Consider the following 27,937-nt stretch of genomic DNA (forward strand, 5'->3'; position numbering starts at 1 on the left):
ACCGCCCCGCTCCAAGATGGCGGCCTAAGCGTCATACGGCCGCACCGCCTCCCTCACCCGACGCCGCTCGGCGCGCGGGGCTTTCAAGCGCCGAAGCGCAGGCCCCGCCCCTGTCCCGCCCTGCTCCGCTCCTCCGCGCTGTAAAGGCGCCGGCCGCTCGCGCCGAGTGACACGCGTCTTCCCGGTTGCACCGCATCGTGCGGCACTGCGCGGCACTGCACTCAGGTACCGGCGTGCGTGTGTGGGGGGGGCCCGCGTCCCAGGCGGGAAGCCCGGCAGTGGGGGCTGACGTGCTGCAGCCGCGGGCCCCATCCTGGAGGGTGCGGCGTGACGGGCGGCGGCAGGCGGGCACCGAGCGACCGGCCCGCGCAGGGGGTGAAGCTGGTTACTGATTCCTTATCCCCCCCCCCCGCGTGCCTTTATTGCTTGTCTTCATCCTTATTCGTAGATGTGTATGTGTGTGTGTATGTATATGTATGTGTGTGTGTGTGTGTGTGTGTGTGTGTGTGTATATATGTGTGTATATATATATATATATATATTATAAAATCTCCCCCAGTGCCTTTATTGCTTATCTTCATCCTTATTCGTAGATGTGTGTGTGTGTATGTATGTATATGTGTGTATATATATAATATAAAATCTCCCCCAGTGCCTTTATTGCTTATATTCATCCCCCCACCCCGGTGCCTTTATTCCCAGGTTTTTCCAAGCTTATCTAGACCTGTTACAAGCTGCTTATGAATGAAGTGCACATCCTAAAAAGAGAGGATTTCACTGTGTATGTACTAATTAACAGGTAATATAACATCTCACATGAAGTACAGAGCCCCAAGTGAAGCTCTGATGTGGATGGGATGTTATTTTCCATATGAATTCATACGTGGGTGCGGCTCGTGAAATTCTCTCTCTCTCTCTCTCTGGGATGCGTAATTCATTGATTTACAAGCTTTTATTGGGTCTAGGTTAGCTGTGAAAAAGGAACCAACTTCAGCCTCGTGCTGTCATGGGGGTTGGGGACAGTTTTGGGCTGTGCCCGAAACACCTGCCTGGCACGAGGGCGTCCGTGTGCCAGAGCCTCGAGGGGCAGATCTGGATGGTGGCAGCTCAGCAGCCCCTTCCCCGCAGAGCTGGACACGGACGGGCATGGGTGAACCTAGCGACTGCCGGGGGCCCGGACAGAAAGGAAATGAAAATAAAAAAAGAAATAACTATTGCATTGCATTTACATTTGCCAAAAAAAGGGGGGGAAATTGCAGTTGCATCATTCTCTCTCTCTCATCATTATCTCTGGTGATGGACTCCTGGCAGATTTTTATTATCAGGCCTCCCAAGTATGGTGCTTGCTTCCCTGCTGTGCACCCCAAAGCACATGTGTCCTGCAAAATGACTTCACGTGTCATCTGCTGGCACCTGTGCCGCGGGTTGCCTACCTGTAACATCAGCATGGAAATGATGCTAGCTAATGCTCCGCGGTTGTGAGGTTTGCATGTATCTTTCTCCAGTAGGACTGTGGATCAAAACAGCCAGTAGGAAAGAAAAAAAAGGTTTTTCCTGTGGAAAAAGCTGGTCAGTAGTACGTGACGCTTGCATTACTGGTGCTAAACAAACCGGCTTATCTTTGTTTCCACATTTTGAATAACACGGGCTGCCTCTGCTGTCTGCACTTCCAACAGGTTAATGTGCTATAGTAACCCCGAGCCTGCTTATTCATTCAGTGTCTGGAGACGTCACCTGATGAAATGAGCTGTACCCTGTCTATTGGCTGAAACGATATGGTTACACTTGCCTGACTCTCTGCCGAGCGGTGGTAGGAATGAAATGGGTGGCACTTGCACAAGATCTCAAAGCACGAGGAGGGCTTCTAAAACATCCCTTGTGCGCTGAATGTGTCATGTGAGGCTTTTATATTCTATGCCACCGGCAGCTAAATACAAATGTCATGTAGGAACGCTCCAGAGATGTGCACAGCTTGATCTAGCTCGGGGTTCCCACCCTTTCTCAACGTGGATCTAATTTTAATGGCTAACTGTAAAGTGTCAGGCAGCCTGTTTGCATTTGTGTGGACCCCCTGCTTGCTGGAAGCTATCTCGGCTTCCATCTAGCAAGTGCAGAAACGAAGTACAGTGACTTAGCAAACGGATACAAAGGGGGTTGGAAATCGCAGTTTCAGAGGGCTAGAGTGGTCAGTGGACCACAAAGCTGCTTGGCTTATCTGCAGCAGAATAGACCTGTAGATTGAAGCCACACCTAGAGCTAAAGCAGAACAAGGGGTCGGTCTGTTCGGTACGCGGTCGTGCTGCAGCAGAAGGTTCAAGTGTTGCTGGTAACTGCAGCAGGAAGCTAAGTCTCTATTTGATCAATGCCTGCCATAAATTCTGCCCTGTTTCTCTTTATAGTGTGCAGCAAACTCTGTACTGAAGTGCTTAAACGTATTTGTACAACCTGCCTTTGGAGGAGTCTGGGACAGAACCAGAAAAAACCCCCAGCTGCTAAAATTGCTGGTTCAGATGATAAATTAGAAACTGTGGTATTGAGAAAGGTGTGATATTGGACTAACTTTTGTGGAGTGGAGTTGAGGGTACACTTCTAACTTTCCTGTGGAGCATTTTTGGGAAGGGGCAGGGGAGACAGGGAATGACAGCTAGCTGTTCCCTATATCTTAAAAGTTTTTGCTTTAAGCTGTTATGGGGAACGCCCTGTTTCTTTTAAGGTATTTTGTTATTTTTAATATTAAAAGGGAGCCAGAAGCCTCATGAGGTTGTTTCTTTTTAAATGTGTGTGTTGTTTTTTAAAAAAAAACAAAAACGTGTTGGGCATCTTGCCACATGGTGTTCCCTTTTTCAGCTTTTCCCTATTTCTAAAATTACACTTTGGTTAACTGTTAGGGGGGAATTCCCCTCCACAAACAATTTGGCTACTACGTGGGCAGATTCATTTCAAGTTTCCTTGTGCTGTCAGATCTTCAAATTGAAAGCAAACGTTTGAGTGAAGCTGCACTTCTAAGGGATTTTGTTTAAAATACCCCAATATAGACAGGATCTTCATACTTCGCCAGAAGTGAAGACGCAGTCTACTCTGCAGTCACTTGCACAGCTAATAATATCAGCCTGCTAATGAGGGCCGTTTCCTATTCCAAATGCACGAAGATAAGTATTCTTGGTTTAAAGCAAAACGGACTCCAGTTACCCATTTTTAACTGTTATAACAAAACTGGAAATAACCAAATACAGCTTAATTAATACATTACTTTGAAACACACTCTCTGGATAGCAGTTGTGATGAAGTGCAAAAGCTCTATTTGTAGGCATGCAACTCCAATGAGTTTGTGTTATGATCGCTAACAGTCCCACACAACTTCAAGCTTGAAGTGTGTGTGGTCTCTCTCTTCCCAGACTCTCGGCTGTACCTGATGAATGGCCATATTGGAACATGACCTTCACTAGACTCTCATTGTTATAAGTGACTTATCCCAGGCTAAGTACTAGCAAGGCAAACTTTTAGAGAGAGCAAACAATTTATCACTTAAAATTGAGTTGGTCTAATAAAAGAGATCACCTCTACCATGAGTACTGGTACTGCTTCTTTTTTTGATGGTTGTTAAAAATGAAGCATTTATTGGGCTGTTGCCCTAGACTATGAAAAGTTGAGCAACAAGGACTGGGCAACACTTTTTTTTCTTCATCTTGGACATCCTCCGAGAAATGGTTGCCAAATTGCCAGTTCTGGAAATTCTGGTAGAGTGGATCAATGTAACGGTTCCTTACAAAGGGGTTTGCACAATGAAAAGATCAGACCCTGTAGGATATGGCACAACTTCCTGAATAGAAAGATGCATCATTAAGCAGTGAATTAGGTTGACAGAAGAAGGATCCCTGCTATCAAATATTGGGATAGGAAATGGCCTTGTTTCACTAGCTTGCCTGGTCCCCAGATTGGGGTAACAGGTTCATTTAAAAAAAAACAGTTCTACCTTTTCTTTCTGGTGCCTTTTGGTGGCATAAGTGCTTTCTGTACTTTAACACAAGTTAGCTCTGCTTTTCAGATGGAGAGTCTTGGAGCACAGGTTACAGACTTATTGACTAGCTCAAACCTCTGACCCATTTCTTGGATGGATATTCAAAAACACCAAAACCTGGATGTAGTATTTCTAGGAGAGACTTGGTGTAGCATGTCCATTTAAAAAAAAAGGATCTGCCAATAATTGCATCCATTGGAGAAAGCACATGAGTTAGGTCTGCATATTTTGCATCTTGCAGCTTGCATGACCTTTGTGCTCAACCTGATCTTTGGTAAACTTTTTCAACCGTGTTTTATTGTGCTTTAAGCTACTTATCAACTAACCTGCTGAGTGTATCCCATAGGATGGGAAAGAGGTTGGGGATAAAGCCTGTTTTGAAGAAAGTGTGTTTCCCTTTCTGATAAACTGCTGAAGGGGAGGGAAAAACAAATGCGAGCTGAGGAGCAACAAGTTCTTATGAATACCACAGGAGATCATGTAAGGTACTAAAGGAAACACAGAAGCTTTTAGTTGATACGATACATAAAAGCAATATAATGTAAAGATATTTTAAGAGTAGATCTTGAGTTGGCTTTTACTATTCTGCTGAGCAGAAGAGTTTAGTCCTAACACTATAGAATAAAACCAAGTTTTCTCCATCCTGTAAAGATTGCTGCATCATGACAAAGGGTGAACAAAAAAAACCTCTCAGAAGGCATATCAAGGCAAATGCAGTAATGGTTACACTTCCTAGTTGTCCACCGCTCTACAGTAAGTCATGGTAGATGAAGAGGGGGAAATTTCCCCCCCTGAAGATACGCAGGGTTTCCTTCCTCTTGGGTCCTGTTCAAGAGCTGCTTCACTTCCTCCAATTCACAAGCTCTTTGTACAAGGAGACTTAGAAGCGGGTATGTGGTACAGTTTATTCTGCTCCTACGAAACTTGTGGCTTAAAGGTACAGTTTGCCTCTGACGCATCAGAGTTAATTGCCAAATTAATCAACTTCGAATTGTTCAACTCCCTCTTTTGTTCAAATAGTACACTCTGAAATGTTTTTAGTGATATATTAACAGTAATAACATTCCAGTGCTAAAAATAATGACCCTTAGCTTAGTCTTGGCCAAGAAAAGTTAGTCGCCCACTGAAAATAGCTGATATAGCTGCTAATCAAAGTCTTAAACTACCCAGGAATGAGGAAAATTTCTGCTTCAGCACTGACAACTGACTGGGTCGTTGTACAGGATTTTTGATGTTCTGTTAAACAAATGTACTGGCTAAAAATCGGCAGGTTAGTTAGTTAGTTAGTTAGTTAAAATGTTTTAACAGCCACCTCTTGGATGGAATAAAGCCAGAGATCTTAATTTTTAATGCATACACCTAATCGGGGGTAGCCATGTTCCCTTATAGAAATGATTTATTTACCAATGGTTCCACTGTTTGCCAATGACTGCCCTTGATACACTAGCTATAGTGACTTTCTATGAGCAACATATTGTTGATGAACAAACAAATGAGGTCTAGTTTATTTTCAAGACTCTTGTAGGTAGAAAGAAATGTATTAAGTTTTTGGAACCAGGACCTTTTTTTTTTTTTTTGGTACTGCACCAGCACGTTTTGTCCTTGTCCAAGAACAGTAGCGGTATAGGAGTAAAAATGACTAGTCCTGGATACTGGATCCTTGGCATTCTCCTACTTCTAATCTAAATGTTGCATGTGAACACTTGCTGGTTGTGTCTTGTAATCACTAGATCTCTAACTTAATAAATGGGTGTATTCATTAACATTTTGTGAACAAGTGACGAGGCTCTTTTCTGAAGATACTATGTAGTGAGGGAAATGCATAACTTGGTGAAACTCATCATAGCTGAGACCTTTGCAAGAAGTTTTATTGGAATATTTGGGTTCCATTTCAATGTTGTGCCTATAGACTGGGATTTCCAATTGGGCTTGAGGATGGACAGACTTTGGGGGGGGAGTGGAATTTGTCCCTCCTTTCGTGAAGAAAGGAACTTGTATTCAAGCAGGAGACGTGGTCTAGAAATGTAGCTGATATGTAGGATTGCTGGCAAAGTAGGTTCCCTTACAGGGGGAACAACTGTGAAAGCCATGCTACAGAGGCTCATTCATTGATTGTCCTTCTCCCCTTACCTCTGTCAATGATGTAATGATTGCTGTGACTGGAAGACAGAAATAATTTGGGGGGTGGGGGGGGGAAGGAGAATTGGCTGCTGGTGCACAAAGCCAGCAGATTTTAATATTTTTTGGGAAAAAATTGTGTGCTAGGTCAAATTAGCCAGATCAATTCCAAATCCTTTGAGTCATTCAAAAACCATATGTGGCCCTACTACCAGTAAGGATCCTCCACCCTTCAGCTTGGGGCTTTGGATGCTTCCAAATCCATTGGCAAACATCCTATGTGCCTGGAGGCTTGGAGTTCAGATGCCCCCAAGTTTTGCTTGCCCTTGGCCAATGCCTACAGGGGCAAGTAGAGAGGAGTCCCACGTTTCCATAAAGTCGGTGTGTAGCCGAGATCCTCCCGCTAGGAAGTGAACTATGAGGCTCTTGTAGCAGATCGTACAATTATTTCTAAAGGTGTTCTGAGAGCCAGACTGCTGTGGAGCTCCTCCTACCCTCTTCTTGGGCTCTTTTCAATGGCACATGCTTCATTAATATCTAGTCTTTTCTTATGACGGGCCAGATAAATGTGCTTTTTGCTAGTGGTGGCACATTGCATTGCAATTTTAAAATGATCCAGTGTCTCGCATGGGTATAAAATACAACACTGATCTTTCCAAAGGTGATGTACGTCCATTTTCCTAAGTATTTGGGGGATGCATCTTACCGAGGCAAACTAGCTCAACACCCTACTTCTTTGTATTGGTCAGCGCACCGCTTGGGTAAAAATGGCACTTAGAGCATTAGGAAAAGTCTATTTAAATGCTGAGACCAAATATTCAAATAGCTACTGATCACTGACCTTCTGAAACCCTTTCAACATAATGTAACCTAGGGTTTTTAAAAAAGTAAAGTGGACTTAGTGTGAGAACAAATACAACTGTGTGTACAGCTCTCCCTGGGTTACAACGGCTCTGGGCTGTGACCGTCTCGCAGCTGTCGTGGATGTGTTCCAGGCAGGAAAAAGGAAACCAGCAACCATCCAGCATCCTCTAAGGAACTAATTGAGCATGCTGATATTGCAGGGGCAGGAGGAACAAACACATGACCAGAGCCTCCATATAAGGAGAAAAGTGTGGGGTGACGGGCTACTTCCAATTGCAAGGCAGAGAACACATGACATAAGATGCTACACATCCTCCTGGTGAGCGCTAGTTTAAAAATAAGGGATGCTGAACATATGTGGTCATACAGAAACATTACAAAGAAAAAGGATTGCACAAAGGCAGAGACGATGCACTGTAAGATTTTGCTCTGAAATCGTAACGGGTTTTTTTGGCTGGCGCTAAAGTTTCATATTTCCTATGACTGCTTCAAAACTGTAGATTACAACTGAAAAAGAACCCATATAATCTAGAAAGTCTGAAATCCTAGACTTGACTGCATCCTAGGACTGAACTGGATAATTGTATGGTATTGTGGTGTTGATAAACTTCAGCGGTGGCTTTTTGTGAATTGGTTGGCTCAGATAACTACATTGAGAATCGACTTTTGAAGCTGTTTTCCTTTTTAATGTCTATTATAGGGACAATGCTGGCAGATCTGGAGACAAGAGGAGCGTTTGGAGATTCAGCCACACAGGCTTGCTTAAAGCCAGACATTCATGTGCCTTGTGAGGTGTCTGTGGATGATGTGCTAGTGAACTCTTCAGCTGGGTTTGTCCAATTTTCTATTTTCAACTGTGTGGCTATTCATATAGAGTATCCTGGAGCGGGGGGAGACAGGGGTGGGCTGCTATAGAAATTAATCTGTCACGCTAAACTAACAGGCTTGTATCAAATGTTACAAGATTTCACATTTCTGCTATTGCTTCCAAAATAATATTGGCTCTAAATTTATTTTTCCCCCCATGAGAGAGGGTGGAATAGTAATTATACATGAGCGCTTTACAGAATGCTGTTCCTGATACAGGACATAACCCTGTGTTTGGTATATGACTGAAGTACAAACCTGAGTGTTCTGCTAAGTGAGAATAATCTTGTCTATAAAACCGTCGCCTACTACATGCCTGTCCGGAACTTGCGTAGCTTTCCAGTATGAACTATTGGCTTAATCTACCAGAGGGCAGATTTTCAGCTCAAACCATAATGAAGTAAAACTGATGCATAATAAATGAGGTAGGGTTGAGCCATGTTACTCTTAAGCTTATAGGAAAACTGAAAAACCAAAGTGTTTTTTGTTGTTAGACATCCAGATCCATCATAAATTCCATGGGATTTGAGCTCTAAACTATCCAGAGACCCTTGGGATAAAACAAAAGGAAAGTGTATCAGGGTTTACTCTTGGGTTCTCCAATGTTTGCCTGCTTGCAGAAGCAGTAAAGAGTGCAAATAATCTGCTAACCCCCTTGAAATAAATATAAAACCATATATGAAATCAGTTAATTTGACTGACAACACTATCATGACACTCCCCTGGCCTGTTAATAGAGTAGATCAGTGGTCTCTAAACTTTTTTTTGATCGCGCACCCCTATCAGTAAAAAATTTTTGAGCATGCACCCCCAATATATGTATATTTATATAAACAGAAGTTCTAATATTTTTCTTCCCGCACCCCAATGGATTGTCTTGCACACCCCCTGGGGTGCACACACCCCACTGTGGAGACCACTGGACTAGATTATACCCCTTAGAAATACTGCAATACTACTCCTCTCAGCTTCCTTTTCTTTTTTGATGCTGTTTTTCAAGCTTCAGTAAAAGTGGCCAGGTCTGGCTATTCAGTGTGGCTGCACATCCAGTTTTGATATGACTTGTAAACACAAATAATATCCTGCAGCGGACTATTTTTACTCTGCAGCAACACACATGTAGATGCTGTTGGGGCATGAGGATGCTTCAGTGTGAGGGGTGCCTGCCAGTTAGCCCTGCACTGAAGCACCCTTGTGGCCTAGCCAGCCCCTGCACAGCATGTTGAGCTGGATAGGAGTAGCCCTGGGCTGGCAGACTGACCACCCCCCCAGGTCCCCTGCCAGCTGAGGCTGCTCTGCCCCAGCTTGGCATGCTGTGGTCTTGGGCTCATGTTCAAATGCAGCACCCAGGAACAATAAACCCTGGTGTGATATGCACTAGAGTTTCCTGTTGCACATTAATAGCATGTGTAGATGTGCCCACTAACTTGCAAAGCAAGCAAAAAAGCTTTGATAATCTGCTTCTGGACTGCAGATCAAGTGAGTAAAATCAACCTTTTGTTTTACTAAATACTATTCAAAATAGCATCTCAACACAACTGTAGAGGCCTGAAAGACTTAATATTCCCTCTGCTCTGAATCGTGTCATACCAGTCTCAATTAAAAAAAAAAAAAAAAAAATTGCAGTATGCTATGTCCCCTCCATTCCTATAGGTGTAGTAGGGATGAAAGCGCATCTGGCCTGTTGGTGCAGTTTGGCACGTAGTTATTCCTACATATGAGCAAACTTGCTAATTATGAAATAATATGAACACAGCATCCCGTAATGGCACTCTGCATTTCTCCAGGAAACGGATCATTTTACTTCCCTTACAAAAAGAAGGAAGCTGTAGATTTGGAGCAGAATTAAGACTGAATTAGGAACAGAAATTTGCATGGGACCAATTCTGCTGGTAAAAATGTTTGCTAGAATCAAGTTAGGAGTCTGTTGCAATGTTGCTGATGATTGCTATAGAAATAGCAGAGCCTGTTGACATCAAGTGTGCAGTCTTGTGTGTGTGCAACAAAGTCATCTGGTATTGAGGATAAAGTAGAATTCGGATGCTAGTGACATCATAAATGTCTAGTGAGTTCTAGAAGACTAACGACATTGGTTCATTTCTCTACATTAGACACTTGGGGAAAACCCTCCAAAACTGTGGACAGGTGCTTAGTAGGGCACAAAGAATCTCCTGTTGCCCCCTTCTCCCCTCCCATGCGCACACCTAAACTGTTATGAAGAAAAGTGAAGGTTCAGCACAGACATGAAGAAATGTTTGTCTGCATAACAAGCTAAGGTGACATTCTAGGGACAGCTTGTGTGGGAGGCAAGATAGAAAAGCTTAATTCCCTGGGGGTGGACAGTAATCATCGTTTCCCTACCTCGTATATCATCTTAACGTTTAAAGGTTATTTGATTCTGCATGCTAGTACGGAGAAACGCCATCCATGTGAATAATACGAAAGCAGGACAGTAAACATGTAGCTGTAATTCACTGTTGGAGAAGCCCTCATTTTGGTGAGTCCATTCAAGCAAAGGCAGGACATTATGAGAACAGGGTAATGAGGGAAGGGAATGAATATCTGACAAACCTATTTTGGAGAGGAAAAACAATAAGCCTTTCCATTCCTATTTATAGCCAGAAGCATCGCATGGAGTTCTTGCATTGCCCACTTACAAAAGCTTTAAGGGACAGTGTTGACTAAAGGTCTTTAGATCCACAGTAGAAAAGTAATCTTCCTTTAGGAAGAGGACCACCTAAGTGTCTTGCATTAAGCTTTTAAATCAGAACTACTTACTACTCCAAAGAGTTTCCAATCCAAGTCTAGATTGGTCAAACATTACTTAAATGATTAACATGATTCAACTGCATAATGTGAGGATCCCAAATGTTCTGGCTCTTAAAAGCTACCTGCAACAAAAAAATCCAGGATACTAAGATGGCGATTGGAGTATGGAGTAATTAAAGATCTGTGGTGGTAGGCTACTGGGGAAACTTAAGATATTACTGAGTTCAATAGCTCAGCCATATGGAGTTTAGAATCGTGTGTGTGTGTGTGTGTGTGTGTGTGTGTGTGTGTGTGTGTATATATGTGTGTGTGTGTATATATCCATGACCACACACAAGGGAGTGCAACATGCTTGGAAAACTTCATGCTTGGAGGCAAAAGCCAGCCACTAACTGCTTAGGGTCATAAATTGGCCCTCTGGTCTGGTTTGTCTGTCAAGGGAGTCCTCTTACCTTCCTCTGAAGCATCTGGTACTATAGTTGCATCACATTATTAACTAGGGATGGCAAAAGCACATTAAAGGTTGTACTAAAATAGTATTGGAGGCTGTGAATTAACCTGTGCTCAAGCCGCAGTCTCCTGTAGGAAGCTGGATTCTCCTGGGGATGTTACTGCTTTGGCCACTACTCGGGGTAGTAAGGAGGAAAGATAACAGCTGGTGCTTAGTGTCTTTACATTGGCTTCTCTAGCAGGAGAGGAGCAGCAGACCTGCATCTCCCTTGCTCCTGATGGAGGTCATTTGGCTTCTGGCATCTGCTCTACCAAGTTGTGGATTTAGAAAGATTTTTAGATGGTTTTCTTAGTCGTCCAAGCCTAGCACTGCTGGTTCATGTATACTGAAATACAGGTAATCTTGTTCTCGCCTGAATGCAGGTAGTCCTGCAGTCAAATTCTTTTGACCACAAAGACATTTCAGATTGTAAACTCTTGGGGACAGGGACTCTCCTCAGGTTGGCCTCCACTAAAGACCCAACTGGTAAAATGAATAACAAAGCAGACTTAAATCTAGAAAGCTGGGAATGTAAGTATTTTGGGGCTTTTTGGCAGCCAGAGCTTAGTTTAATTGAATCTTTTTCTAAAATGAATGTCTGAGGGTTGAGGGGACATGGTAAGAATATGCATGCTGCTAGGTCAATATAGATAGTCCATGTTTAAAGAGCTTACTGTTGCCTTGCAGAATTGTTGAAGACCATAGTGTCATAAAAACTAAAGAGACTGAGACCAACGAATTTCAGAAAGAGATGTTCATGTTCAAAGGTGAGCAAAAAAAAATAAAAATTTACAACTATCTATATAGGATTGTTATTTAATAAGTTGATCTCTACAGGAACTTGGAAGCCGGCAATTTCAGATATTCTATAAATGGAAGCAGAAACTTAAATTGCAGGGCACTCTACTCAGAAACTGTGTTGGATTTCAGCTTTGGATATAGTAGTATTCATTTTGTGCTTGATTGGCAATACAGTACACATTTTACTCTCCACGCCAAAGTTCTGCGGGAGAGCATTTACAGTCACTACCGCAGCGGCCAAGCTTGGGGGTCGGGGACAGTTGAATACGCTGCCCTCCTTGGAGGCCAAGTGAAATCCATTGGAGTGAGCAGTGAATGAGAACTAAACCTGGAGTAGTCTGAACACATCCAGGTTTCATCCATTCCAAATTCAGGCTTAAAACAGAATAGTATCAAAGTAAAGAACAGCAGAGAATTTGGACTGATATTCTTGGCACTTGTTCTCGGATCTGACGCTCGCTTTTATAAAATGCGCGTTGCCATAGTGGCAGGTTAAAAGTGTTTTGGCTTGCATTAACACCTTTTATTTATTTATTTTTCTTAAGCGCCAGCCTCTCCGCCTCCTACCTCTGGCCTATGGACTACACAGAGGGATGGAGAGGTCAAATTGAGGATGGATGAACGTGGCATTGGCAGTGAAACACCAAAGACTGTTCACGAGCTATTCCAGGAATCGGTTAAAAACTATGGCGATTATTTTGCTCTTGCATCGAAGAAGAATGACAAGTGGATCAAGTTCACTTATAAGCAATACTATACTGAATGTCGGAAGGCAGCAAAAAGCTTTATAAAGGTATCTCTGCCTTTGCAGAGCTGTATTTGCCAGCCTGTCCACCTCTCAGTTATTGACTACTAGAAAGTGTGTACTCTGGTTATATCTTGAATTTGCACATTTCTTTTACCTTTAATCTTTCAGAGTAAGAGTAGGGTTATGGTTGATCACAGGATGAACGTGAGCCGCCAGTGTCACGCTGTAGTCAACATTGCTAATAGCGTACTGGGATGCATTAGCCGATGCTTTGTGAGCAGGGCTAAGTGACAGTTCCTCTCTACTCAGTGCTGGCGAGACCCCAGCTGGAGTATTGTGTCCAGTTCTGGGTGCTACAGTTCAGAAAAGAAGTGGACAATCTTGAAAGGGTCCAAAGAAGGAGCACAAGAATGATTAAGGACCTGGAGGACAGACCTTATGAGGAAAGACTAAGGGATCTGGGATGCTTCAGCCTGGGGAAGAGAAAACTGAGGGGGGACTTGGTGGCTCTATAAGTATGTAAGGGGTGAATATTGGGGGCGGAGAGAAACTGTTCACTAGGTTGCCCCAGGGGAGGACAAGGAGCAATGGCCATAAACTGTTGAAGATGGCTTCAGGTTGGATGTAGGGAAGAACGTTATGGTAAGTGTGACCAGAAGCTGGAACAGACTTCCCATAGAGGTGGTGCAGTCCCCAACCTTGGAAGTCTTCAAGAGGAGACTGGACAGGCACCTTGCTGGGATCATTTGATCTCAACAGTACTCCTGCCCAGAGCAGGGGGGTTGGACTCTTATGATCTTTAGAGGTTCCTTCCAGCCCTTCACTTCTAAGATTCTTCTGTGACTCCTATGCCCTTGGTACATCAACAGGTATTACAGTTTGGCCAAGCTGAGTGGGAAGAGGACTCTTTCTTTAGGGCTAAAGAATTCAAGTGACTCAATCTGGCATGAGCTTAAGAGTCGCTCTGGACTCTCACTTTGGAAGTCTGACAACCACTGAAAAGGCCTGCATAAGACCCTCCCTCAAATTATAGGCTTTTGTATAAGGAAACATTACTACAAAAAAATCCCTTGGAGGATTCAGCTTAAGCTACAAACCTGGCGTAACTCGTTCTAAAATTTATTACATCTTGCATAACTACTTTCCTCATCTACCCACAATAATATTGCAGAACTGCCAAAAACCTACCAACCACGCCTCAATGTAATCTGGTGATTCTCAGCAAGAGCTAGGAATGGTTCTTCCACTTCCTCCTGACCCTTCTCCATGTTGGGTGGGGGGAAGATTTAAGTAATACAAGCTGAAGGGCTTTTGCCTTAACAATGCTCACACTCTAAAGTTCCTGTTCTCACCACTCCTTGGAAGCAGTTTCAGAATTAGAGAACTCAAAAGGTGAGCTGTAAAGAAAAGGCTGCTTGTATGAGAGCCTGGCAAAACTACTTAAAATCACTGCTTAGATTTCTCACTAAACTACACATTCTTGCCTGACACCACCTTACATGAGCTGTATGGCCAAGCTTTTTCTTTTTATCTGATGGATCAAATCCTCTCTATTTTCATGAGACCGAAACCTGAAAAAATAAATAAAAGACACTTAGACCATGCACTCCTGCCTTTTTTATTTGTGGACATAGCAACATGCACTTAGATTGTGTCTGCGTATTGCAAAAGTAGAAGGATACTTGGGGTCTGCAATATTATTTAGTGCTGAGGTCCTGAAGAACAAAACCAAGGTGATTTGCTTGTTGATAAATCATGTTTGGTAGCAAGTCTCAGGATGTTTTTTACTATCTAAATCCTCTTGTATAGTGATTTGATCCTCCTTTTTTTTTTTTTCTTCTTGGTATTGATTAGGTGGACGCTAGGTACCCAGAGCCAGCTGCCTCTGCTGATGACTTGTTGAGATTCTTAACTTGCTTGTGATGTTTTTCTTTAAAGAGAAGTAAAATTGTAGCTTCTTTTGTTTACAGTTGGGCTTGGAGCGTTTCCATGGTGTCGGCATTCTGGGATTTAATTCTGCAGAGTGGTTCATTGCAGACATCGGCGCTATCCTTGCAGGGTAAGAAACCAATTTAGCCTTCAAAGTGTTACTGCAAATTTAAATTGCTACGTCAGAGTAGGTTTTGACGGTCACTGCTTTTTGTAACTAAGACAGTTAAATCTAAACTTAGTTTACCTAAAGCTAGAGATGGTTTAACTTGGTTATTGAAGATGCTTGCTCTAGTCTTGCTCACTTGTAGAGGTCTCTCATCATAATGTGCTTGTCTGAAAACCATTTTTGCTGCGCAGTGCACCAAGATGAGGTGGTGGGGAGGAACGGGGAATACTTGAGCCTACACCTTTTTATGGAACCTCAGCTTGGCCCATCTAATATTTTGTCACTTCACCCCATCTCTGTGTTGGTAAATAGAATTTCAGCTCTAAATTTCAAGAATATATCACTAGTGCTGGAGTTGCAAGGCAACGAAAGCGGAAATCTTTTTGACGTAGCTTATGGAGCCTTCTCTCTTGGGCCAGCTCTTGGATGCCTAAACTTCAGCTCGTTTACCCTTTAACTCTACTTCTATTATAGTGGCTTTGCTGTTGGCATCTATACTACAAACTCCCCTGATGCCTGCCAGTATGTAGCAGAGAACTGTGGGGCTAATATCCTGGTTGTGGAGAACCAGAAACAGCTGCAGAAAATCCTAGAAGTAAGTACTTTTTTACAGTTATGTTTAGAGGCTACTGGTTATTTGCTTGGCTATCTTACCCAAAATCCAAGGTAGAGCCAATATGCAGTTGTTGTCCTGTGATTGGATGCAGAGACAGAACGGGGATTAGAATGACATGGTGGTTACAAATTTTAAATACGACAACTAGCACCTAAAAAATAAAAATGACCTTGAATGACCTTACTTGCACATTTCCTCATTGGATGGGCATTAGTTAGAATGAAATCTGAACACTTGGTTTCAAGGCATAGCCACGGCTCAAGTTTGTGGAGTGCCACAAGCCAAGATTAATTTAGTTATCTGGCAATGGGTTTCAGTCTGGATAACTGCTTTCTAAGCTGTTGGGAGGCATTTCTATATATTAATAATATATCTAGTAGGTAGTTAATATATTGGCTAGATGTACACCTTGCTGGGGTCGTTTGACCCCAGTACTCTTTCCTGCCATGGCAGCGGGTCGGACTAGATCTACTCAGGTCCCTTCCGACCCTAGAAACTATGAAACTATATATCAGGAGCATTTTGTTAGTTTAAAATTTTTTAATAAACAATGTGTAGAGAGCTGCCTTTTTCAATTGTCCATGAAAATGTCTTTTAACACTGGGAACTTTGTATTTTTGCTTATGTCCAGCTGAAGAGGAGTGGGGGGGGAACACCAGCTTATTTTAATATTTGACTTTGTTTCAGGTTCAGCACAAACTCCCTCTTCTGAAAGCCATTATTGTGTATAATGAAGAGCTAAAGGAGAAGAGACCAAACCTCTACACTGTAAGTAATGAGATTCAATTTAAGTGAACTAGTCTAACACTGAATATCTGGTTATAATTAATTCTCTCTTGTAAGTCAGCACTTCTTGGTGTACACCACTCCCTCAATGAAACTACAGTGTGCCAGAACTGGCTCCTATCTCTGCTTTCAACCGCAACTGGATTCGGATGTTTTATTACTCGTGCTGTAAGAGGTCACTTCAGTAGTATCTGCTGTGCAATTCTGGAACCCAGTAACAATTAGAAGTATTTGTAATTGGCATTTCACTCCATCTATCAAAGAGTACTATTTGACAACATGGCAAACTGAAGGTTGTAACACTTTGAGAACATGCAGCTCCCCACACTTTGAAGTGGAGAAGTTAGTGGAAGCATTCCAGATTGCAGGATATTGGATCACTTCCTGGCATAAGCCTCTTTTGGAAACTTAAGCAGTACCATGACAATCTCTTGTGGCTTATCACCATGGAAGGCTGGTTCTTGTGAGGCCTTCATCTTCAGTGAAGGGCTTTTTGCCTACATTATGGTATCTCAAAGGATGAACTGCAATAATTGCTTATACAGATGAAAAATGGATGGAGACATCTCAAAATGAGAACCTGAATAATGTGATGTGTGAGACTTCACCTATTCTACACTTGCATAAATGATTGCAAAAGAGACTGCTATTTCTAAACCTTCCTGGAAGGCCACCTTCCCCCAGTCAAGTATAACAATGCTGTTTCTGAAGAAATCTCCAAGTTCTGTTTTATAAATCAGGATGTCCATTATATGCTTAGATATCACTATACCCTTAGTAATTCTTAGTCTTGCTCATGTCCTGCAAGACAACACTTCCTTAAGCACTGACATCTGCTCCCCAAAGCATCTTCTCTTTTACTTTTTCCTGGCCCCACTTCCCTAGCAACAGAGAAAAAGTTACAGGGCTGGTGCCACATCTCAAGTCCTAGTTGTTAAAAACCATATTGTAATGGAAGGAAATTCTTAATGGGAAAATCTGCATATATTAAGTAAGGACACTTGGATTTTTATATGGCTGTGAAGTATCTAAAAAAACAATATCTTCAAATAATGCCCCTTCCCCCTCCTGACAGTTCAGTTTTTTATATGTAGAAATGGTATAAAACCTGACTAAGCTCTTCCTCCTTTTTTTCTTTTCTTTTTTTTTTTTTAATATAGTGGAGTGAGTTTATGAACATTGGCAATGATGTTCCAGACACCCAGCTTGATAATATTATTGCCTCGCAGAAACCAAACCAATGCTGTACGCTAATATATACCTCGGGAACAACTGGGCAGCCAAAAGGAGTTATGCTCAGTCATGATAATGTAAGTATTATGTACTTCAGACAAGTAAAAATCTTAATTCAAGGTAGCAGGAGAGATCCATTATGAGATCCCAAAATGCATTGCTAAGTGCCAGAGAAGCCTGAACTGTGGACACTAAAATATTCTGACAAGAGCTCTATTTTAATAGCTCGTCTAGGCCATACAGGAATACCCTGTAATGAAATAAACCCCTTGCCTTATGTACAAGATTGGGGGGGAAGGTGTTCTTGGGTGTCTGTTTGTTTGTGTAAAGTTTTCCCAACCTACATTCAGTCCCCTGTGAGAATGGGGAAATAAGGGAAAGCCACTGTTAATTTTCAACAGCAGGTGTTGAAGTATCTGAAATCAGCCTAACCTTTGGTGGATCCAGACCTTACCTTAAATAAGCTAGAGAGACTAAAAATTGAAACTTTCTTTTAAACATCACTTCTAAAAGGATTAAATACAAAGCATATGCATTTAGATAGCGACAACAGCTGTTCTCTACTGTGCCTTGCAAATGCATTCAGAACAATTGTCACTAACACTAACTCCATGTTTCTGTTGTAGATAACATGGACTGCGTTAGCAGCTGGGAAGTACGTGCAGTTGGCAGAAGCTACAGTAAAGCAGGAAATGGTGATCAGCTACCTTCCCCTCAGCCACGTTGCTGCTCAGATGATTGATATTTGGCTGCCAATAAAATTTGGTGCACAAACTTTCTTTGCTCAACCAGATGCACTGAAGGTAAACGCTCTATAGTCTAACACGTTTTTTAAGCTGGTGTCAAAGCTGATGCTTAAAGGTCTCTAATAAATCATGTCAAGAGCTGAAAAAATTAGGCTAGTTTGTATCCAGCAGCCAAAACCTGGAGATCTTTTTGTATTGTATCCAAGTATAACAAGTACTTTGGTTTGGTAACATTACAGATTCTTAATATAGACTTTACAAGGAACTCTGGCCTCCTGTTTTGCTTCTGGACCTGACTAAGGTGACTAAGCACACTCTCTGCTAAAGAATACCTTACTGCGATCTTTTAAGGTAGTCTTGGAGGATGGATAATGCACCTTCTTCCGAATAACTGGCTGCAGCACTGGATTTGAATATCCTGTAGGCCTTGTCCAGATGTTGAGATTCATAACTTTGGTACTGACAAACAAGATCCAATTCTTGTCTTTGTGCTGTTGGTACAGGTGAATCTGAAGCTTAGGTAAAGAGTACAAACAAACTTCTAGCTTTGGAAAACCAAAGCACGTGTAATGCCCCAAACCCCATCTTGATTCTGCCTGCTTGATGAAATAAGAGTTTCCAGTTCTGATGATTCGGGGCTAGATCACTCACCAGGGTCCCAGAAAAGAGCTGCCTTTACCCTCCCTTTTTTAGGGGAGGGGAACAGTGTAGTGGAATTGCAACATGGAGATGCTTAAGTTTAGAAATGTGATCGTAGATGGTAACTATAAACAATCCATTGATTTGTGGCTTAAGATGTGTAGGGGGAAGACACAATCATCTTGCCTAAAAATCTCATTCTACCTAGGGGACCTTAGTAGACACGCTACGGGAAGTGAGACCAACTGCTTTTATGGGCGTTCCACGCGTCTGGGAGAAAATGGAAGAAAAAATGAAATCTGTGGGCTCAAAATCCTCTATGCTCAGAAGAAAAGTGGCAGCATGGGCTAAAGAAGTAGGATTACACACCAACCTGAAAAGGATGAAGGGGTAAAAATAAATGCAGCTTTTTCAAACCAGTATATTAGGATTTCTGAAATGCCTTGTGCTGTCAGATGTTATAGGCATGGGTCTTTTTAACTAATAGTCTGTAGTAAAAGTTGACACATCTTATTTTTAAGCAGAAATGTGATTATCAAAGAAGTTTCCAGCCAGGGGTCTTGACTAACTTGTGCATCTTTTAAAATCTTCTCTTAAAGGTCTAATGAACTCCCAGTGAACTTCCGTTTAGCCAAACAGCTGGTGTATAAAAAAGTTCGCAAGGCTCTTGGACTGGATCGCTGCACAAAATGCTACACTGGGGCTGCTCCAATTACTAAAGAGACTGTGGAGTTTTTCTTGAGTCTCAACATTCCTGTGTATGAGTTGTACGGCATGAGTGAGAGCTCTGGACCTCATACGATCTCTCTCCCACATGCGTTCAGGATCACTAGGTAAATTTCTTAACTTGAGTTGGGCTTTGGAAAGAAACTAATGCCGCACAGAAAAGTAGTTTCATTAGCTGATATAAAGCTGCATCCTAATGCAGCTACTGTCTTCTTCAGTCTGCCAGCATCCACACACTATTAATAAAGCAGGATTAGTGAGAGTCTGTGCATCAGCCATGCAGTTAAACTTGCCACTTACCTATGAAAAATAGCTGTGTTTTAAGCTTAGTGAGTTTGTTTTGGAGACGCTTGTGAAGAATGACTGTGTGGGAGTAGCAGGAACCATGGGCAAACAAATAGCAATTCTGGCCCTCCTTCAGTGGTACTGCCTTACAGAAAATGTTAGTACAGGTTAGGTTCTTTATTACTCTGGGACTGATAACACAAGGTGGTGTCTACTGTACAGAACAAGTGCACCTGTTCAGACTCTTCAACATCAGGTGTTCACAAACAGCCTGAAAACACCAGGTGTCCAAACGCTGATGACAAATCCTCTGTAGATCTCATTACACAAGGAGGGACTTGGGGACATAAACTCCTTGCTGGAGGAGGTGTGACAAGACTTCAGAAAGTTTACGTTTAGATATGAATCTCCAAATAACTCTTTTGCTACTGAACATTAAAGAGACTCTGTCTGTTTTAGCTGTGGAAAGGAGATTACAGGCTGTAGGACAATGATTTACAAGCCGGATAGTGATGGCAATGGAGAGATCTGTTTCTCAGGAAGGCATGTCTTTATGGGCTACTTGAACATGGAAGAGAAAACCAAAGAGGCAATTGATGAAGCAGGCTGGCTACACTCAGGTGATCTTGGCAAACACGATAAGGATGGATTCCTCTTCATCACTGGAAGGATTAAAGGTATCGCTCTGAACAGTTAACAGGGATTTCATCATGGGTTTAATCACACAGGATCTGTCAAATCTTGAAAGCTAACCACAAGTCTCCCTGTGCAAGCCGTGACAGGTGTGAAGGGAAGGTGACTCCAGTGAGTCCTGAGATGCTTGCTTACTGTATTGCTTTCTTTAAGGTGTTCTGCTATCATTGGTGTGGCATACAGTATGACAGGAGAAAGCTTTGCAAAAGGGGTAGAGGGGTAGGAAAAGTTAAGACATTCAAAATTTGGGATGAGGGCCAGTTTTACCATGGCAATCAAAATCTGATTTCTAGCCAGACAACTGTTCCCATTTTAAACCTGCTGTTCTAATCAGGCAGCTTATGATAATCTCACTTTCTAGCAAAGGTGGTTTCTAGTATAGCTGTTCCTGGAAGTGGCTTGTAAATGCAACTTAATAGCGTGACACGTGGTAAACAAGCTGGGGTTACAATAGGAAACTAAATTTTAAAGCAAAAACCCCAAACTGTGTACTACATCTGTGGCCCAGTGTGTCCTATAGAAGTCCTATGCAGCTTTGCAGTGTGGCACAAGCTCTGGAAAGTTGGGGAAAATCCTGTTCTGCTTCTGTTCTGTGTTGGGATCAAAGCAGGCAGGCAGCCAGGTCACTAAGATCTAAATTCCTCTTTGCTCTTGTCTGGCTCCTAGTACTTGGGAGGCACTCTGCACAGCAAGGGGACATTGCCAGTGCCATACCTGAGAGATCCAAAAGAACAAAGACAGGAACTGTGTACCTTGCTCAGAGGAACAAGGCAGGGCTTGTTTCTTCAACATACAAAACAGGCAGCCCTGTATTGGTACAGTTGGGTACAGATCTGCCTCCATGGCCCCCGTCCAGGTCTGGAGCCAGCCACAACCACAAATTCTGCTAAGAGCAGGTTAAACAGGCTGCTTTCTTGCCTGGGGAGTGGCAGCTTCATGGTCCAAGAACAGGCCTTTTAAAGGGAAGGCTCGGCAATGCACACAGATCATGATTCCAAGCAACAGCTCAAACTCAAACCTACCATTCTTCCTGGCACCTCCCTAGGACCAGGGTAAGCTAGAGGATCATCCGATCTCTATACGAGAATACTTGACGTACATGCTTTCTACCATAGCCCATGTACTTCCCGTGTAAACTGCAGATAAATTGTGCAGCTGAGTCTTAAACCCTGCAGTACTTCAATGAAGAACTCTACTCCAAAGAAGCTACCTCTGTTCATTTGTGTTTTAATTAGTACAGTGGTCAGTAGATATTTTAAACTGGGTTCACCTTGCTGCCTGTATAGTCTTGCTGAATCATGGTGGGTGTTTTTAAAATGCTACCTAGCTCAAGTTGTCTATTGGAGATGGGTGCTGCAACACTTGAGGGGCCGTTTTTGGCTGTCTGAAATCTACACTTAAAGTTCAGGCTAAACAAAAAAAACACTTGAAAAAAGAGAAATGTAGTGAATGATCACAGCTTTATTCTTTTTTCCTCTTCCAGAGCTCATCATTACTGCTGGAGGTGAGAATATTCCTCCTGTTCCAGTTGAAGATGCTGTGAAGGAGGCTGTTCCCATAATTAGTAATGCTATGTTGGTTGGAGACAAAGCTAAGTTCCTTTCTATGCTGCTAACACTGAAGGTACGGAGAGTGGCTGTGTGTTTTTGGTTGGTTTGTTTGTTTGTTTGTTTTTCTTTTTTTAAGTTGGCTGTTTAAGTAGCCAAAGAACAGGTTGTGTTTGCCTTTACCCCAGAGGAAAAGCTGTTCTGGTTGAATTTAAAACAAAAGGTGGGCAAAATACAGCCCAGAGGCTGGATCCAGCCTGCCCATTGATTTATTTATTTATTTATTTTTTTTTTTCTATCCGGCCCAGAGGCAGGAGCTGGCACTGGCAGGCCCCGGGTGAGCCATACTGGGGCCCCAGCATCTGCTTGCAGGCAGTGACTCTGGCACCGCAGGGGTTACCGGTTGGAAGTACTCCCACCCAACAGTGCACAGTGGCCTGGGAGATTAGTGTCTGGCCCCACAGGCCCTGGTTGAGTCACAGTTGGGCCCCAGCTTCTGCTTGTAGGTGGTGCCCAGAGCCTGCAGGGCTGGATTCTGCCCCCCAGGTGCTGTGGGGGATGCTGGGTGGAAGCAGCCCAGCCTGGGGCCTGCCACAGTGCCAGGTGGGAGGAGCTGTTTACACTGAGCATCCCCTGCAGCGCCAGCATGTGTGCGCATGCAGCCCTCAGCCAAACCTGGTTGTGGCCCTCCAGCCCAAAAAATTGCCCACCCCTGAGTTAAAGGGTTTGTCCCTGTCAGTTTTTAAAGTTTCGATTCCCACAGTATGATCCTACAACACCCTTGAGCCATTGCACAACATGTAAAGACGCTTGGCAGCATCCCACTATTAGACATACTGTACCTAATTTTATGAGGAACTTGTTTACAGGTAACACTGCTGATTTTTTGCAAACCCTGATCTTGCCTTCCTGTTTGACAGAATGGAGATAAACCTCTGTGGCATGTCTGCCAAAATAACCAGTCCTATGCCCTTCCTAAGTGCCACTCCAATGCCTGAGCTGCTGCTCCTTGCCTTTTTGTTCCCTGCCCAGTCTGCCTTTTTAAGCTATCTGCCTTCTCCCCAATCTATCACACGCCATGCACAGAGGCTGCCTGTGCCATGTGGCATGCATGATGCAAGCTGGGCACCTCTGGCTGATGACCTAATGATTTTTGATGTGCAGTCAGTTCTATATAAGCCCATGCATGAGCAGCAAATAGGGGGAAGTTGGAGAAGTGAAGGACACGCAAGCAGTTGGGTTCAAAAAACAACCTGCTGCTTTTCCCCTCCTCCCTGCCCCATTCTGTTCTTCCAAATTCATTATCTCTGCAGTGGTAATGAGGTGCAGCTTTGTTTAACCCCTGGCTTTTAAAACTGTCTTTTACTAGTATTATTTTGAAGTTTTTTCTATTACCTTGGTAGAGCTAGGGAGTTTAAAGTGGTGGTTCTGGCTGTCTGCTTAGTTTGGCCACTTAAGGGCATGGATGGGAAGCATGGAGAGAAGAGGTAAGATGTAGTAACTTCATGCATGGTCCTAAGACTTGCTCCAATGCAAAACTACGTCGGGTATATTCCCTTCAGTCATTCTAATTTCTCCTTCTGTAGTGCAAAGCAAACGAAGAAACTGGTGAACCAGAGGATGACCTCACTCCAGAAGCTATAGAATACTGTCTCAAACTAGGCAGCAAAGCAACAAAAGTCTCTGAGATTGTAGGTGGCAAAGACAAAGCCATTTATGCAGCTATCCAGAAGGGAATTTCATCAGTCAATGAAAGAGCAGTTTCAAATGCACAGAAAGTGCAGAAGTGGGTCATTCTGGAAAAGGACTTCTCTGTCTCTGGTGGAGAGCTAGGTGAGTGATCTGGACTCTTTCAAACAGTCTGCCAGTGCAGAACTTCTCATGATGTGCACTGTGACCACACTGGTAGATATTGAACAGACTGGGCAACCAGGTTCTCAGAACTGGATGGTACTATCCAACCCACTCCCTTGCTGCCCCATAGTCATGTGTGATTTAAAGTAGTCTTGCACAGACCAACAGTTGCTCTCCTATGCTGGATATGGGTGGTGATTCTTGAGGAAGCTGGGCAGCAACGACTTTTATGAAATCTGCAGGGCAGGGTTGTTGTTGTTGTTGTGGGCTCTTTTGTGTGTGCGGGGGGAAGAGAAGGGAGTTGCTTTTTTTTTTTTTTTTTTTTTTTTTTTTTTTAAATGATGTTTTACTCCTTCGAGTGGCTTTCTTCTATCTGATTAAACAAAAATCCAACTTGTGTGTCAAACATGTTCAGGCATAAATAATCCTTAAAAACCTGCTGAATCCATTAATCTTTATCAAGCTTGCTGTTAGTTATAGGTTGCTTAGTTCTCTTGATAAAATAAAAATAATGGGATAGGAGATGCTTGAACTTTGTGGTCAAGCTTAATGTGACACAAGAGGTCATATATCCTGCATAAAGGGCTTGATGGTGCAAGACCCAAGCAGTTTGCCTCTCCTGCACCTGGTTGCAAAGTCATCACAGGCACTGGGCTTTTGACTGCCATTTAGTATTTCTGCAGGATTCAATTCCAGTTAATATTTTCATACATCTAGCTTAACGCACATGAACAGAGTTTAATGCTATAGTAATTGATGATGAAATGATGCCCTTCACTCTAGCATGGGGGGAAAAAAAGGTAAAATAACTAATTTAAATGTAATGCATAGTATACCCCCTAGGAAAAGGAAGTAAGAACTCTAGCATAAAGGCTATCTAGCTACAAATCTGTTTTAATTAACTTATGAGACTGCAACTTAATAGGAGTAAAATAAATCTTATTTGAATCCCCAATTTGAAAACCTCCACTTGGCACAATTAACCCCACAGCATTGTTTATGTGGTAGGAAGCTGAAGATTTAGTATCACACTGTCTCTCTAGGTTAGATTCCTGTAACAGGCTCTGGCAGCCCAAGAGACTGAAATGGGTTACGTGAGGATTGCAGGAAGCTGCCTGAAGATGCTCTAGGCAGTATCTCTTCTGCCCAAAGACCCTGAATGGTAGTCTGGGGCTCCAGTACAGAGGGCTGTGGTGCTTGGATGGGTGGAGGGAGGCACCAGTCCACCAGGAGCCAGGAATAACTGTAGCCTGTTGCCACCCTGAAAGAACTTAAGTAAACCTCTGTTGTGACCACGGGCTACTTAAGCCTTGGCTGTCTCCTCCCTAGCTCTGCACAAGAGTTGGCAGCATTGCTGCTGTTTTTGCTTCATCAGCAGTGTTCTTTGTGCCTTCCAGGCTGTGCCTGGAACTTGCTAACTTTTTTGATCACAATCACCTGCGCTTCAGGACCTTTTGTTGCATATAATTTTGGGTGGGTCCTGGAGCTCTTAACTCCTGAACTGTCTGCACATTAACAGCTTAATCTGGTTTTAAGCACTCATTATGTGGCTCAGAGTTACACCACTCTAAACTAAGCCACTCTGGGGCAGGATTATCTCTGAGCTGCACTACCAGCTCCTGATCTGTTAAGGTGTGGCCACTCCCCACAGATGTGCTACCCAAGGTGAAGTCCTCCAGTATTCCAGAACCTTTCACCCCTGCCTGTAGAGCAGGGATAGAAACCTGCCCTAGCTCACCAGCCCTCCAGTGGTAACTCCAGTTAAAGCTCTTTAGTTCCACCTCTGCTCACCAGGCCTCCAGGGGCAAGTCACAGCTCTGCACAGAGGGGACAGCCAGAGGTTTCTAGACTAAGGGTGTGACTGCTCCCACTGATTAACAGCTGTACAGCTCATTATACTGTGTACACTAAGGTCCTAGGCTCAATGGACTCGAGTTTAATCCAAGTTTCCACAAGTGCAAATGGAGATAACGCTGTGTACAGAACACCAAGCAGCGACAATTCTGTGCTCTCTTTCCTTACAGGGCCAACGCTGAAATTGAAAAGACCTGTTGTAGCAAAGATGTACAAAGACCAAATTGACCGGTTCTACACTGATGCGGAAACTCCAACCTCTACAGAAAATTCTCTTCGACAGTAAACGTGGAGCTCTTTTTGGGTCTCGTCAGGACATCCCATTCTCAACCAGCACGCACGGGCCTCTCAAATGAAGGATGAAATAAAACCAGACTCAGTTACAACGCAATCCTTCTCAATCATTTTATCTGTACTCTTTCCTCCATTACAGTACCTTAGAGCAGCATTGCCCGTCTTTGTTCTAATGCCAGTGTTGGTGAGCAGCTTAACTTGAGGGGAAGGAGGTTGCAAGCAGACTTGGCAAAAAGTTTATAACTTGAACTGTTAAAATAGTTCCTAGAATGCCTTGGTACGTGTATCATAAAAACCATGGCATAGCTTTATTTTTCCACCAAAGGTTTGTGTTGTGTTGTGTTGTGTGTGTGTTTTCTGAACTGAATGTAAAAAAAAAAAAAAAAAAAATGGAAACCAGGTTTCTCTGCCTAGTTATTGAGGCTACAGGAGTATTTTTTTTTAATATATATGTGTATGTGTGTATTTAACTGCATGTTAACTGCATCTATATTTTTGACGAGACATCTTCTGTCAAACAGAGGCACAAATGCTGTATAAATAAACATACTGGACATAGTTAAGGCTTCATATGCTATATGTATGTGGTAATAGGGTTATTAGATAACTGTGCAATACTCTTTTTTATTAAGCCTCAGTTTTTCCTTTTGGGATGTGTCCCAAAGCCATAAACTATAATTGAAACTATACCCTGCATGTGTTGGTATAAGAAGCAGTCGAAAAGGATGCTTTAATAGGGTTGTCCAAATCAGCAGGTTTGCTGACACGTTCCTCAGATGTTGTCTAGCAATCAAGAAATAGTCTAGAACTCGGTTTTAGTGGCACGGTATCACTTAAGGTACCTTACCTCGCCCACATCTTAAACATTCACCTTGCAGGTACAGGTGTAGGAGAGAATAACAACAACTCTGAATAGTTTAAAGGCCAACAACCTTTTCTTAAAATGAATGCATTCAAATTTTAACTTTTTAAATAACCACCCCAGTAAATGAAGGCTTTTACAAATCCTTCTTTTGTTGCAAATCCCTAGTTCTTCCCCTTACCAGTCTCAAGAAGTTGACACTCTCAGGGTGGAGGAATCTTGTGTATCGCAGCAACCAACCTTCTCACTAACGTGTTTGCTCTGGAACATCTGCTATCAGATGTAAACTGATTCTGCAAGGAGCCCCTGGCTTATCTATTTGTCTTCAAGTACAGATGAGTAATTTGGACTGCTAATGTTTCTACCATGACTGAATAGAAAGCTTCATGTTGACTGCAGGCTATCACTGGAAGCTGGGTTGGGTTTTTTTGTTTTGTTTTTTAAATATAACTAAGTTTCAAAAAACCTCAATGTTTGTTTATTCTCTGTAAGAAACTAAGATTAAGGTAACTAAGAGTATATAATCCTCGTTGGGGACTAGGACAGAACAAATGCCCAAGTTGGTTTCAAAATTAACTGAGTTAATATAAGGCTTCTGACAAGAGCCTGGAGGTCCTGTGTAATGAATAACCGGTTAGGCATCTCACTCAGTAGGTCAAGTAATAGTTCAGGAAACCAAGGTGAAATGGCACCTGAGAAATGGTTAATCCATTTAACTTTTTAACTGTACCACCACTTTGGCACCAAAGACCTGGCTTGTTTAAACTAAAGTGGAGAGCAAACAGAGGTATTAAAGAACCTGAATTTCTTGTACTACAATCTGAGGATGTCTTTACAGGTTGGGGCTTTAAATGAGGTTCACAATGATGTGGCGTGTGTGTATGTAATGTATATAGCACTTGTTGCAAATCCAAAAGCTTGTGCACTATTACAACCATTTACTGGTCTCATAAAACTCTTCTGCTGGACAAGTCCAGAAGCTGTTTCTAAATTTTGTTAAGTTAATGCTAAATAAATTCTTAAACCCTT

At 42.7% G+C, this 27,937-nt stretch overlaps 1 protein-coding gene across 3 annotated transcripts; it reads left to right on the forward strand.

The window, feature by feature from the left end:
• The first annotated feature begins 79 nt into the window (after window positions 1-79).
• ACSBG2 (acyl-CoA synthetase bubblegum family member 2) lies at window positions 80-27,937 on the forward strand. Of its 3 annotated transcripts, none has more exons than XM_090027546.1 (15): window positions 80-225; window positions 7,701-7,830; window positions 11,814-11,893; window positions 12,473-12,720; window positions 14,646-14,734; window positions 15,248-15,368; window positions 16,077-16,157; window positions 17,336-17,485; window positions 18,035-18,211; window positions 19,002-19,183; window positions 19,393-19,626; window positions 20,264-20,481; window positions 21,981-22,120; window positions 23,631-23,877; window positions 25,923-27,937. In XM_090027546.1, exons 2-15 carry the CDS (start codon window positions 7,706-7,708, stop codon window positions 26,036-26,038), a joined length of 2,208 nt encoding a protein of 735 aa, XP_089883672.1. In that variant the 5' UTR covers window positions 80-225; window positions 7,701-7,705; the 3' UTR covers window positions 26,039-27,937. The 3 variants fall into 3 exon arrangements, with proteins under 3 accessions (XP_089883672.1, XP_089883673.1, XP_089883671.1); XM_090027547.1 differs by lacking the exon at window positions 80-225 and adding an exon at window positions 7,301-7,319; XM_090027545.1 differs by lacking the exon at window positions 80-225 and adding an exon at window positions 7,310-7,416.

The sequence above is a fragment of the Crocodylus siamensis genome, chromosome 14 (genome assembly GCF_052110815.1).
Source record: "Crocodylus siamensis isolate JL-2025a chromosome 14, ASM5211081v1, whole genome shotgun sequence".
In the NCBI taxonomy this organism is placed as follows: Eukaryota; Metazoa; Chordata; order Crocodylia; family Crocodylidae; genus Crocodylus; species Crocodylus siamensis.

Coding starts and splice junctions, on each gene's coding strand:
- ACSBG2 (XM_090027545.1), top strand. CDS start 7,356: ATGTGGTCATACAGAAACATTACAAAGAAAAAGGATTGCACAAAGGCA. Junction 7,831..11,813: donor CTAGTGAACTCTTCAGCTGG/GTTTGTCCAATT, acceptor GTTGCCTTGCAG/AATTGTTGAAGACCATAGTG. Junction 17,486..18,034: donor TTATGCTCAGTCATGATAAT/GTAAGTATTATG, acceptor TTTCTGTTGTAG/ATAACATGGACTGCGTTAGC.